Source organism: Populus trichocarpa, chromosome 8 (assembly GCF_000002775.5).
Source record: "Populus trichocarpa isolate Nisqually-1 chromosome 8, P.trichocarpa_v4.1, whole genome shotgun sequence".
NCBI classification, from domain to species: domain Eukaryota; kingdom Viridiplantae; phylum Streptophyta; class Magnoliopsida; order Malpighiales; family Salicaceae; genus Populus; species Populus trichocarpa.
Genome location: NC_037292.2, coordinates 9201523 through 9215296, shown reverse-complemented (window position 1 = coordinate 9215296; position 13774 = coordinate 9201523). Strand labels below are relative to the sequence as shown.

Here is a 13774-nt window from a genome sequence, read left to right as displayed (position 1 = left end):
TTTTTAATTCTATGTAAAATGGGATATTCCTCATCGCAAGAGTGGTAAATATTTAGCTGTATGTATGCGTGATTATGATTTGATTCCACTTGGGGACTCTGTTTTTTATGGGAATGTTTCTAAATTGGTTGGCATGCATGTGTTTGCCTTTTCTTCTCTTTTTCTCTAATGTGTTAGCCCGTCATGTTTATCGAGAGGTTTGTCTCAATCTCTGTCGAAATTGGTAAATATGGAGTTTGCAGCTTGGTCTTTAGTTGCTGTCCGATTTGTCCAGTCGGGGCCCTCTCCTTACATCATGGGAACAATGTTTTGTTAAATACTGTTATCTTATGGAAGGTGGCAGACAAAAAGGGCCGCCACAATAGTTCATAATCAGTGGCTAAGCCATGAAATAACTAAATAGCTACATCTATGAGCATGTTGCACATGGATGGTTTTCCCGTTTTTTCTTGGGCAGGCATCTCACTGTGCCTCCATGCCGTACTCGTGGATTTTCTATTCAGCTTGTTTCAGAAAAGCAATGGGCTTTGTGTTCAGCTTGTAAAAAAAAAAAAAAAATAGGGTGTCATTTTGGAGAGTTTATTGTGACGAGCTTTTGAAGTTTGAACTGATGCAATGACCGTCTTTTGTTCCTGGGTGTCATGAAAACAAATACTGTGGTTTCTTTTGACCGGCGGCAATGTATAGGGTTTTAGGTTATGGCCGGGAAAAATGAAAGTGCTTATAGATCACGAATTGGTGAGGATGCGTACATTCATCATTATAAACTTATTCTACGGTTTTGTTTGTGCGCTGAAAAATAAATTTTTTAAAATTATTTTTTAAACTTTTATGTATTTATTTGTTATTAAAAAAATTAATCAATAAAAAAACTTAACTTAATTATAAAAAAATACCATGAATACGTACATTCATCATGGGTGGCAGGAGCCTCAATGTAAAGTGCAAGAGCGATGCTTTTGGGGAGTGTCATTAATTTCGTTCTTTTTTTTTCTTCAAAATTTTTAAAGGAATTTGTTTTGTTGTTTGTTTGAAAACAATACATTGTGAAAGTTTTTCCAATCCAAACAGAATAATTTAAAAAAATGCCACCGGGTTTTTTATTTTACCTTTTAAAAAAAAACAAAATATAACAAGTAAATAAGTTTCTTTATTTCTATTTAATAGCAAAAATTAAAAAAAAATAGTATATCCTCTATGTATGAAGCATGGAACCTTAAAAAATCTCTATCGGTTCAGTGAAACTAATTTTTAATTTGATTTGATTTAATTTTTATTTTCTAAAAAAATTTAGTTTGATTGTTTTTTTTATCTCAAATGAAACTCCCTAATATTCATATTCAATACAATATGTGACATGCTATTTTTTTCATGTATTTCAAATACTTCTCAAATATATATTGAATTATTGAAAAATAAAATATTATTTTAGATATTTAGTGTTAGTTTAAAAATATATTTATATTTATATTTAATACTTGGATACTTGATGGATATAAATCAATCATTTCTAAGATAGAGAAAATAGGGTGTTTTTTTTATGATTTTTATATATAATAAAAGTCATTCACAAATTGTGGGGGCGTGTGGATGTTATTAAAAAATCAAATTGAATTATTTGAGTGAATGTGACATTTCTACTTAATTTATAAACTTTTTATTTCTTAAAATCAGTTGATTGTATTCCATGAAATGCTTATTAATTATCTATTTTTAAATAACAAGATATAGAAATTATAATTTATCAATGTATTCATAATATATCATACCGTAAATAGTATTTGTACGATGTATCGTATCTATATCTCATACCAATGTACGAGCGGTATAGTATATCATCATACCAAACCAAAGGCTTTCCACTTCACTTTCAGCTGGTTAACCCATTGTCGGGATTCACAGGCTTCAACCCGTTAGCTTTTGAAACCGTTTGGCAACATGGTGGCGTCCACGTTTCCTGCGATTTGAAGCTACAAGCTGTTTGGTAACACATGAACGCGAGTTACTGTTCACTGGATCCCACGTGCTGCAGCGTTTGAAACGCGAGAAAATGAGAAGCAGCTCCTGCCTGCTTTATACGCGGTGAAATGATGCTACTGTAGTGAACAGTGGAGCATGGCTCCACTGTTCACTGAACATTTTTTTTTTTAAACAGTGGAGGCATGCCTCCACTGTTCAGTGAACAAGGTTTTTTTTTAACCAGTACACTTAATTAATTTCACTTGCACTGTTCACGTAAACGTGAACAACAACTTTTTTTAAAAAAATTAGTTTAAGGTGAATTAAATTTACTCGTACTGTAATCTTAATTTTATTTTTGATAATATTTTACCTAATTTTGTAGTTCTTGTCGGATGAATTTTGTACGTAATGAAATTGTAGATAGTTTTTTGTTAAAGTTATTTTTTTTATATAAAGTGTGGTTTATTTCATGATGTAATAGTAATAGTTAAATCCATAATATTTAAATTAAAAACCATCAATATTAATATATATTTTTTAAAATTATTTTATAACCTCAATTTCAAAAGCATTCTTAACCAAACACATTAAAATTACTTTTTCTTCAACCTCAATTTCAACCATAGTTTTAACCAAACACCTATTTTTTCAAACCAGCCTCAACTAAAAGTACTTTTTATAAAATAACTTTTTTTAAACCACAACCACAACCGCTACCGTAATACCAAACACACTCACTTACTACGTAAGCCATAAGGGCAAGTAAATCCCCGATTCTACTAACCCATATGGCGTTGGTGATCATCAGAATCTTGAAGGAATTCTTTCTACTCACCAAGTAGAATTTTTAAAAACGAAATCTTTCTTGCTCGCGTCTGCCACGACACCGTGCACTCTTTGAAGCAGCAGTAACCAGATGAAAGGGCTTGACGGCGCTGCTCATTGGAATCGGAGGGAAGGATATGTAAATACCCTTTAGTCTTAGCTTCTCGTCCAACTGACCAAAATATAGCATCTCCCCGTCTGTGCGCGCGCTCGGGAGAGAAAAATTTGGCATCAAGGGAGAAAGGAGCTAAAATGGTCTTTCTAAGGAGCTGGGCATTGATTTATCTCTGGGTTTGTGCATCCATTGATACTCCTAATCTTTATTTTTTTATTTTTTTCAAGGATCTCTCTTATATTTGTTGTTCTAATATATATACAGAGAAGAAAATGTTGGATGGTCGTTTTGATCCATTGAGCTCTGATGTGGACTTGACCCGAGATCCGAGACCGGGCGGGCAATCATCTCTCTCTTTTGTTTTGTTGTCATCTGACCCGGTAACTTCTTACTGATAACCTGACATCAATAATCACTGATGGCAGTGTGCCTCGCTCAGTCGCACTAAGGCACTGATATCTCCCATCTCCGAAGCTCTCGAATTTGACTCTCTTTATAACAACAACAACAACAACAACCAAAAAAAGAAGAACAAGAGAAGATAAATTGGTATGTTGAAAATGCTTATGACAAACGTTTCTTATCATCAGTGCCAAGAGTTAATATTTACACAAAAATCAAGAGGAATTTATACCGGAAGCATTGCCTTATTCAGATGCACAGCTTCTCTATTTATCATTTTTTCACAACAAAAAATAAAATAAGAAAATAAAAACCTTTCACTGAGCTATACTATCAAGTGTCAGCCTGTTCTCCCATTCCTTTACAGTTTTAGACTCACAACTACTCATCAAAACTGGAAATGGAAAACCAAGTCAATACTTCTTCCTACCATTTTTGCACCTACAACATACAAACATACGAGGGGCAGCTTCATTATCCTTAATGCTGTTGCACCTTCTATGTTGCCACACATGGCAAACATCACAGGCCACCATCCTCTCCCCATCATCATCTTTAGCCCCACACCCACAATCCACTGTCCAATCATCAGCACCACCTTGATACCTCAGTTTTGTATCCAAGTCTAGCCCACACCCCCTAACCCAAACCTGCACACCTTGCTCCACTTCGCACATTACCCCATCCTGGTACTCCTTTTCCTCTATTTTACCTATCTGTACATCCTTCACAGCAAACTTGTCCATTACATAATATGTATCCCTTAAGGCACACTGCACCATCAATTTGAGCTCATCAACAGTAGCATACTGTGGGACCACCAGAAGTTCACCTGGTGGCAATGGCCGTGTCAACTCTTTCACCAATTCATTGTAACTTGGCCTAAGCCGGAGAACAAGCCCTAGAAATGAATCCTCATGATCATTATTGCCCTTAAATTGCCACTGTTTGGCAAAATGCTTGCTATCCAAGATTGCTCTGATTGCTAGGGTAACTGAATGAGAATCGGGGTAGCCCAATAAAACATAATTGTACAAAAAATGCAAATCCTTGTTAACATCTAATCCTGGTTCTAGAGCTGGAATATCAGCGTGGGACTCCATTTTCTTTTCACTTTTCCCTTCATGAACAACATCTTGAAGTGAGATTACTAACTTTCTGGTAACTGGGTTGACAACACGATGAATGAATCGATTTTCCACCGCAACCTTATCGATGTTTTTTATAACAAAGTCAATCAAACCAGTGTCACCAATGTGTTGTCTAACAGCATCACGCAAGGTTTGCCGATCCATTTTGGATCCATTAGCTTCCAAAGTAGTAAGTACCACTCTGACTACATCATCCAATCTTCTCGCAGGCCATCTACTCTCATCGAATTTAGCAATAAAAGAAAAGGAACTATGGTGGTTTGGATCCTTAAATAAACAAGTTTCTGGTTGTTGGGCTGAGTGTGTTGATGATTTTGATGGAATAGCAGCCAATGTCAAGGCTATTTTCCTTCGGATTAGGGGAGTGGAGTTCAGAGCAAGCATGAATTGAAACAAATCACTAATGGTAACCAACCGTGTCTCACTAGCATCCCTATAAATATTAATGATTCTTTTAACCAATTCTCCTTGCCTTTTGTTGATGAAGTCATGAATAATCTTACTGACGTCTAGTGAGCTGAGGATTTGAATAGCTCTCTCATATTTCTGCTGTGTAACCCCAAAGCTTCCACGGCTGAAATTGTAACCCCATTTTCCAAACCATGTACGCCCATAAGCAACTCCATGAAGCAACCTAAGGTCCATGCTTCCGGCTTTCTTTGACAGGTCTTCCACTGAAATTTCACTGAACAAGAACAAAAAAAAAAAAATGAAAAGGGAAAAAAAGAAAATATAATGCAAATAAAATAGAACTCGCAAATGTTATGTTAGATTAGATACCGGGTTTGGAGAATTGAGCAGAGATGATCCCAGAGATTCATGAGTTCTTTCCCATGGAGGAATTTTGAGTTGGCTTCAATTCCATTGATGCATAGGAGATGACCAAAGCCATTGCAGTGAATGAGACCATGCAAGAGATGATTGTTTTTCTCAAGAGATTCTTTGTTTAGAGGTTTGTTCCATTGATCGTCCTTTGGAATTATCAGATGATACCTTCTTTTTGACACAAAATGGTGACTCCAACCTTCAAAAATAAAAACCAAAAAAAAAATGTAGAAAATTAATTAATTAATCAGACCACATGATACTACTCCAATTTTTTAAGAAGAAACATATCAGACAAGAACTAAAGAACTTAATTCAAAACCCAAATTTAGAATATTAAAAGAAGAAGAAGCAGCAGTTTACTATATACCAATGCATCTGCAGCGATCACAAAGTGGGCGAGGGTGAGAAGAGTGAATGTTCTCTTCAAGAACGTAGAGAGGGAAAACGACGCCGGTGGAGTCACTCAAGAGCAAAGCACACCAAACGGGATTGTGACAAACAGTATAGTCTTCAATCTCAGCGCAATGTTTGAGGAATTCTCTAATGTTATCTCTGAAAGGGCCGGAATGAAGGGGCATGGGTGGTGGTGGTGGACGAGGAGGACTACAAGAGTTGTTGAAAGTGGAAATGAGAGGGCTTCCTTTTCGTTTCTTGCTGCAAGCTTCAAATATGGTGGTTGTGATGGCCATTTGTTTTGTTTGGGAGGGAGAGAGGGAGAGGTTGTGTTTTGTGTTTGAGGAAAATGGATTTTGGGTGGGTTCCTGGAGGAGAGGCGGTTTTGATTCTTGAATGGTGATTTGACTGTGATAGCCCTTTGTGACGAGGGAGAGTTTGTTGGTTACGAAGTGGCGTTTTGGTCATAATGAGGGTGAGGTGGAGTGACTGACCGACCTTTTGTTTCTCTTTGTTGTTATGGTTTTTTTAGTGTTTTGTTTTTGTAAAATATTTTTTATTTAAAAATATATTAAATTAATATTTTTAAAATATTTTTTATATTAGTATATTAAAATTATTTAAATATATAAAAAAATAATTTTAATTTTTTAAAAAATATTGTTTGATATCCAATCCCAAACGAACCGTTCGTGTAAGCAAAAGGTGAGGTTTATTTGTGATTTGGAGTTTCCTTCTTCTTTTTTTTAATGGAATGTACCCATCCATGAAAAGAGAGGAAAATGATGAGAGAGAATCTCTCATATACCACGTAAATCATTCTTTTCAATTTGGAGAGAGAAAGTGGGAAGGAAAACTTACTAAAATGACAAATTTATCATTTATAAATGTCATTTTAGCTATAGAACAAGGATATAATGGTAATTTTATTTTAAAAAAATTATTTTCTACTACTTCTTTTCTACTATTTATGTTTTCTTTTCTTCTTGCTTTCATTCCCCACCGTCGTCCAAATAAGCGGATTAAAAAACAAACATCTTCAGCCCCCTTTCTTTCTTGGCCCAATTTTTTCCTCCCAAACATGGTGTGAGAGGGAGTAGGATTTTTCAAATTTATGATTTTGCCCTTCTTGGCATATGAGTGTGTCAGTGTGGCTTGGAGCAACTCTTTTGTTGACACAAACCAAACCATTCGAAATCTCAGATAAATGTAACATGTTGAAAAAGCTGAAGAGGAAAAAATGGAAATTCCTGTCAGCGACAGGAACTCAGCACAGGTCCATCATGGTGAGCCTCCAGCAGGAGAGCCTCCAAGGGTTCCAATCGATCCAGCAGGTAGCAAATATAGAGTGATAAGGGCATCTTCAAAACACACTTGATTTTATTTTCTGTGTGTATTACCCGTAGTTTCCCATTTGTGTAAATCTCGGACTCCGTTCCTATGCGATACTGCGCTTGGACAAATTTCGTTGGCATTTTGTTTGAAATTGTTGCGTTCGATGTTTTATTTTTCCTTTATGTCATTCGCAAATGAAGCCAGAGGGTATCTATTTTTTGTGTTTCAGAGGATGACAAAAGGAGTAGATGCTAAAACGAGCCTCGGGGTAGGGGGACAGAACCTTAGATCAACAAGTTAGCGCAAAAATAAAGGTATAGCTTACAGGTAATGGATTCATGGCTGGCATTGGATTTAGTCGTCTGTGTGCCTTCTTGCCTCCAGAAGCTCATCTCGGGTTTGAAATCCTTCTTCTAGACCATTTATATAGAGCTAATTCTAGACCAAGAAACATCAGAAGAACAGTCCTGTAGAACTACGAAGAGTAAAAACATATGTTGACTTGCATCCATGGGATTCCGAGACCAGTTTTTTCACTGTTATAGTACTAGCTAGGCACAGGAACAAATATATGGCACGGAGTTGCCTGCTAAAACAACAAAATGGCATTGGAGATAACAAGCTACTGTCTGAATAATCCTATCATTGCTTTGAATAGAACAAACAGAAAAATGCATGGAATATTATGTCTTTGAATTTACACGAGGCAGCTCCTTGAATGCAGAACCTGTCATTTTATATTATGAACAGTTTGGTAAGAGCATGTACTGGTGATTTGTAAGAGAATCAGATTAGTGTCACCTATTATTATCAGGCTTTATAAAGATATTCATCTACAGTTCCCAACGATGCGTGTGAGAAAAGAATGTCAGTGTACAAAAGGGGATCTTACGATCCTTCATTCCTTCTCCTGCTAGACTGCGAGCTTATATACTGCAGCAACCACTCCAGTCCCTGTTACTACCATTGTCAAATAATTCGAACTAAATTAACAAGATAATCAAAATCAACACAAAGGGCAGTACTAGCTTTTAGAAATATGAAAGTAAATGTATCATCATCAGAAAGAACAGCAGCACCTTCCTAGAAAAGTATCACTGTTTTAGGAAAAATCTTTATTTCCATACCTTTATGCACTCGTGTAGGTCATTTTCGTTTGTTCTAACATGAACCTGTAAAATAGAATTGACTAATCAGAACCTAAGAGTATATTATTTGCAGTTTTCAGGTATGTTACTTGAATTCGGAATCCATATCCCACACGGGTACGGTGTCCAACTTCCATTCCCATGTCACTCGCCTATTTTTTTTATAAGACATCGTTCATTTTTCCATGTAATTGGAGTGTCCAACTGTCAAACCCATGCTCAAGTGTCCAACGTCGGACACAGGGTACTCTAAGGCAAAACAAAAGGTCCGAAGCAACATAGGTTTTCCAGATACTTCACTGAATTATATCATATCACGGTATCACCAATCATGTCCAAAACATAAAGTGAAATATGCAACAGTACCTCGACCCATTAACACCCCAAATCGTTCTTTTTTGCTAATCGGGCACAGTAAGTTTGTGTTGCAAATATTTATACCTCAAAAACTTGTCCACAGGATACAATTTCATTGCTTTCTAGAGAAGCGAGAATGACAACGTAGCTGTTGAGGGCCCATGCGTAAGTTGCTCATGGTCTGACAGCGCCAGCACTGCCAAGTATCTGGCCCTCTTTAATAGCTTTCATGTAGAACCTAATATTCAGCATGGGAAAAGGACAAAATTGTATCAGACATCCTAAACTACAGGTGATATGAAAGAAAACTAATTGTGCTCACTGCTCATGTCCAAGACAATATACGAATCTTACTACCATCAAGTACAAAGCATGCGGAGAAGGGAAAGGAGTTACCACATGAAGTTGTGGATGGTGGGCAAAAAACATTGGGAAGGTAAGGGCCTCCTGCACCAGCCATTCCATGGCCATGCACCACTTCACATCTGCTGTACATGTTGTTTCCAATGTAGAATTTCTCTTGCCTGACACTGTAACTCCCATAATTAAACGTCAGTGGAACTCTCATCGACCTGCAGAGGGAACTTCAGCTAGATATAATATTATCTTCAGTTTTGAAGTGATAGACAGCTAGCTTTGACAATAAGACAGATTATGTGACCATGAAAAAGAACGAACCGGAGAGTGCTATAGGAAAGTGCTAGTACTTGCAAAATTTATGGTATTAAGTTATAGTTCAACTAGTGTGTTGAAGTTAATTTGAGCCCTAGATATGGGAGCGGCAAGTTGACAACAGTTTTCTTTTCCTCTGCTAGCTCAAGAGTCCATCAACAATAACCCCACAGCGTTGACTTGTAATCTGTTTTATACGATGATTAACAAGTTGTCCTCTACTCATTTTTATTCAGGCTCCCAGTCACTGTTTAACAATTCCATGTAAATGCAAGCCATTGCGTAAAATACTGAAAGGAAAGGATTATGCATCTAAGAAAGGCACGTTTCTTAATTTACTCCTTGACCAATCTAGTGCATCGAGGCAGGGATATTTACCAGTTATAGGGCTGATTTTCTTCAATTCTGGTGGCTAATGAGACAACCTATACCGAAAATTCGAAGGTGTCTTTTGTTCTTGAAGAACCCTTTTGTTAGGAAACGGTCCAGAAGGCTAACTCCAAGAGCCGAATGTTTGGTATTGCGGTAGCTGTTGTGGTTGTGATTTGAAAAAAATTGTTTTATAATTAAAAAATACTTTTAGTTGAGGTTGGTTTGAAAAAATAGATATTTGGTTAAAACTGTGGTTGAAATTGAGGTCGAAGAAAAAGTAGTTTAATATGTTTGGTTAAAAATGCTTTTGAAATTGAGGTTATAAAATAATTTTAAAAAATATATATTAATATTGATGGTTTTAAATTTAAATATTGTAGAATTAATTACTCCTATTACATCATGAAATAAATAATACTTTATATAAAATATTATAAAATATTTTTTATTGTTCCATTAAACTATTCACAATTCCATCACGTATGAAATATATCCGACAAGGACTATATTTTTCATGATTTCTTAAGCGCGTAACAACAAAAACTAAATTTTTTGTTACGTCATCAAGCGATCTCCTTCTAATTTTTTGAATAGAACACAATAAAAATAAAAATAAAAACTGAATTTTTTTTAACTGGGCCAGACCCGGCAAGAACATAATTGGAATTGCGATCAAATTTCACAAATGCTACGTCATTATGCGATATCCTTCTAATTTATGTAGTGTTATTAAATAATATTAAATAATAGCTTTTCGAGTAAAACATAATTTTTTTAAAAAAAATCAACAATTTCATTACGTACAAAATTCATTCGGCAATAACTACAGTTTCCATGATTTATCCTGCATGTAATAAAATTAGGTAAAATATTATCATGAATAAAATTGAGATTATAGTACAATTAAATTTAATTCACCTTAAACTAATTTTTTTTTAAAAAAAAATATTGTTCACGTTCATGTGAACAATGCGAGTGCAATTAATTAACTGTACTAGTTTTTCGGGGAAAAAAAACTTTGAGTGCTGGTTTTAAAAAAAAAAAACTGTTCACTTAGTGAACAGTGTGCAGTGGAGCATGGCTCCACTGTTCACATGCTCCACTGTTGAAGTTCCTTTCCCACCACGAGAAGCAGCAAAATGCTGCTTCTCAAAACCTGCGGTCCAATCTCTGATTTTAGTGGGTCCTACCAGCAAGACGCATGTTATTTTTCTTAACCAAATGCTGTTATGTGTGGCTGCGGGTGAACCTCACCCGCAACCCCACTCCCAAACGGCCACTATAGTCTCCAGCTAGAACTCTTTTTTTGTCAATTGCTGCTCAATCAAAGCAACAGACACTAATTAAACAAGTGGTCTCCATTTTTCTTTTTAACCTTAGTGATTACCATTTAATTAGAGGAGCATCAGGCACTACGGCGATTAACCATAAAAAACTTACCTCAATTAAAAAAAAAAAAAACCGCGAACTGTCGCAAAATCGCCGCACTACGTACGGCGACTAACTATAAGACTTCCCTCAATAATCCAGTGTACAATCTGCGACCATTGCTGGAGAGTGAGATCGCCGCGCGTGCTCCGTGGTGGCACAGTACAGTTCAGGGTAGTCGTGCAAAAACATTTGCCTTCTCTCTCCTCAATCTCTTGTAGCTCTCCTCGTGTTCCTCATCTTCCAATCTCGCAAACTTGAGCAATAAAAACAAATTGAAAGTCCAAAAAATAAACAAATTAAAAAACAAAGCGCACTAAAACACAGCAAAATTTAGCGAAAACAATATATAGTAATTGTTAATTCAGAAACTTACAATGGGCTTCTCTTGATATGATTCGAGGAGCGCTGATGATTTTCGAGTTTCTAGAGGTAAACTCGACCGCGACAATTGCTGCCTAAGCTGGAGCAACAGAGAGGAAATCTGCGAAGGAACCGAATCGCCAACGGACTTCTCAGAAAAATTACTTCCAGATTCGAAGAAAATCGACCGTGTATAATAATCAGAGAAATCGAGGTCGTCCGACTAATACTTCTTCGGGAATACCTCAGGTTGCAGCTCCGAGAACGCCGTTTCCTGACAAGACGAGCAATCCGAAATGACGTCGTCCTTGTACAACTCCTCCTTACAAGCCAGGTCATCATTTTCCCGGACTCCCAAGCAGTTTGGATTCTTCTGCTGCTCTACAACACACTCATTGACAGAAACTGCATCGTTTTTGGAAATCTCACAGAGCTCTGTATCTCTGTTTGTCGTTCGTCGGTTAATGTGATAAGCAAGACTCCACACCTGAAGCCACAGAAACGGCGTCTTCTTATTTGGTCTCCAAGGAGATTTTCCTCGAATTTAAATTTTGGTGAGGAGAGGAACAGTTAGAGGCGTAATTGACTCTTGAATTTCTTTGATACTATTGTTAGACTCCTCCACACAGGAAGACCCGCTCACTTCTACTTCACATGCTCTCCTCTCTCTCTCTTTGTGCTTGAAGTATGGTCTTGTGATCCTCCGAAACGGTGAGCCTTCGAGCTTTCTCTTCCTGATCAGATTCTATTCAACTACAACTCTGCTTGAAGCGTGAGAAACTTCATCGCAGAAGTGAAAGCAAGAGGTTGAAACCACAAGAGTTCTTATTGCGAGTGGGATTATCAGAGAGTAAAATTGGTGAGATCTGAGAGCGGACTTGGAATTGACGTTTGCCTCGCTGCTTCTTCATGATGCACGGTGGTTCTCGCTCGATATTTTGATTCACTCTGCTGCTGCTCGGTTTTAGCTTTATTTAAAAAAAAATTGAATAGCGTAAGAGAGAGTTTGTTCTTTTCAAATTCTGTTATTATTGGATACTGAAAATGAGAACTGAGAAGGAGAGAGTGAGAGTTTGTTATAGGTACGGTAGGGTAGACTGAGGAGTTGAGGAAGGCGGTTATGGACGTTGGTGATGGAGTACGTGGGAGGAGAGGCTTTTTACTGTGGGCCCACAGCTTAGAGCAGGTTCATGGTGCCCGATCAGATCGCGGTTTTCTTTCTGATGAGGATTGATCAGGACCGTTCACATATGCATGATAGGGTGGGTCCAAGTTAATTGGCTGTTCACACGTAACCAGGTCTTTCGCTCATGGCTGAGCCCACGTCTCAGGACTCAGGAGTTCTATAACTTATAAAGAGGTCGGTTTGCACCAATCCTGTAAACTTGTGAATCTAGTTAATTAAATTGAACCTAACCAGAACACGCACATATAATTCCTTTATATTTTACAATTCTTCATGCTCAATAGTTACGTTAAAAATAAAAGGTGATTTTTTTTATATATACTCTCGTTCTTATTAATATATTTAAATATAAAACAACTATATAAATATGTATGACTATTTAAAATATTTTATTATTTCATTTTGTATGATTATATATTGAGGTATTATTATAAAAATATCATCGGTTCTGGAATCAATTTTTATGTATAAAAACTAAGTTTTTTTTTATATAATAAGGACCTATTTGTTTTTGTGTTTTAAAAATATTTTTGAAAAATTAAAAAAAATTATTTTTTTAAATTAATATTTTTTTGGTGTTTTCATATCATTTTGATTTATTAATATTAAAAATAGTTTATATATATATATATAATTAATATATTTTCAAGTAAAAAAATACTTAAAAAAACAACTATATTTATATTCTCAAACATCTTAAAGTATTAAATAAGCCTTTTTTATTATGACGTGATAAAGATTTTTTTTAAGCTTTAAAGATACTATTAATGTTATCATCATGTCCTATGAATTTATTTATTTTTATGAATATTGTGCTTGATTTTGAACATTATTTAAGACTGAATTGTTCATTTAAAATTTTTTATATCACACGTGAAGGGTTGTATATAAGTATTGAGTATGTTTAGGTTAATCGAACCTGGACTTAAGTTAATCAGGTGTGTATGTATTTTTTATTGTTGGATTTAGGTTTAAAATTCGCTAAAGAGACTAGCCTGGTTTTTAGATTCAAGTACTTGGATAATGATACAGGACTCGTATTAAGGATTGCTAATTACCGATAATGTTTTCGAATGATTTATTATTTTTTGATAATAATTTTTTTCACACTTAATTTTCTTTTTAGTTTTTGTATTAAAATCCAATTGTATTTTTTAAAAAATTAATTTAGTTTTTGTTTTATATTAATTTTTTTTATTTTAAAATTATTTTAATAACTTGATATCAAAACATCCAA

At 35.6% G+C, this 13774-nt stretch overlaps 1 protein-coding gene and 1 pseudogene across 1 annotated transcript; both read right to left on the bottom strand.

Annotated features, from left to right (window-relative positions):
- Positions 1 to 3446: 3446 nt before the first annotated feature.
- Positions 3447 to 6142, bottom strand: LOC7471431 (PHD finger protein At2g01810). The gene is made up of 3 exons (XM_002311503.4): positions 5651 to 6142; positions 5236 to 5479; positions 3447 to 5140 (listed from the first exon to the last, which is right to left on the bottom strand). The coding sequence occupies exons 1-3, from the start codon at positions 5970 to 5972 to the stop codon at positions 3718 to 3720; spliced, it is 1989 nt and encodes a 662-aa protein (XP_002311539.3). The 5' UTR covers positions 5973 to 6142; the 3' UTR covers positions 3447 to 3717.
- Positions 6143 to 7730: 1588 nt separating this feature from the next.
- Positions 7731 to 12262, bottom strand: LOC7457816 (cyclin-SDS-like; annotated as a pseudogene).
- Between the last annotated feature and the right edge of the window lie 1512 nt (positions 12263 to 13774).

What these genes read in the sequence shown, in the direction of transcription:
- LOC7471431 (XM_002311503.4), bottom strand. Translation starts at nt 5,972, where the DNA reads ATGGCCATCACAACCACCATATTTGAAGCTTGCAGCAAGAAACGAAAA. An exon ending in TGATCGCTGCAGATGCATTG is followed by an intron (nt 5,480 to 5,650) that starts GTATATAGTAAA and finishes TTATTTTTGAAG; the next exon opens with GTTGGAGTCACCATTTTGTG. An exon ending in TGCTCAATTCTCCAAACCCG is followed by an intron (nt 5,141 to 5,235) that starts GTATCTAATCTA and finishes GTTCTTGTTCAG; the next exon opens with TGAAATTTCAGTGGAAGACC.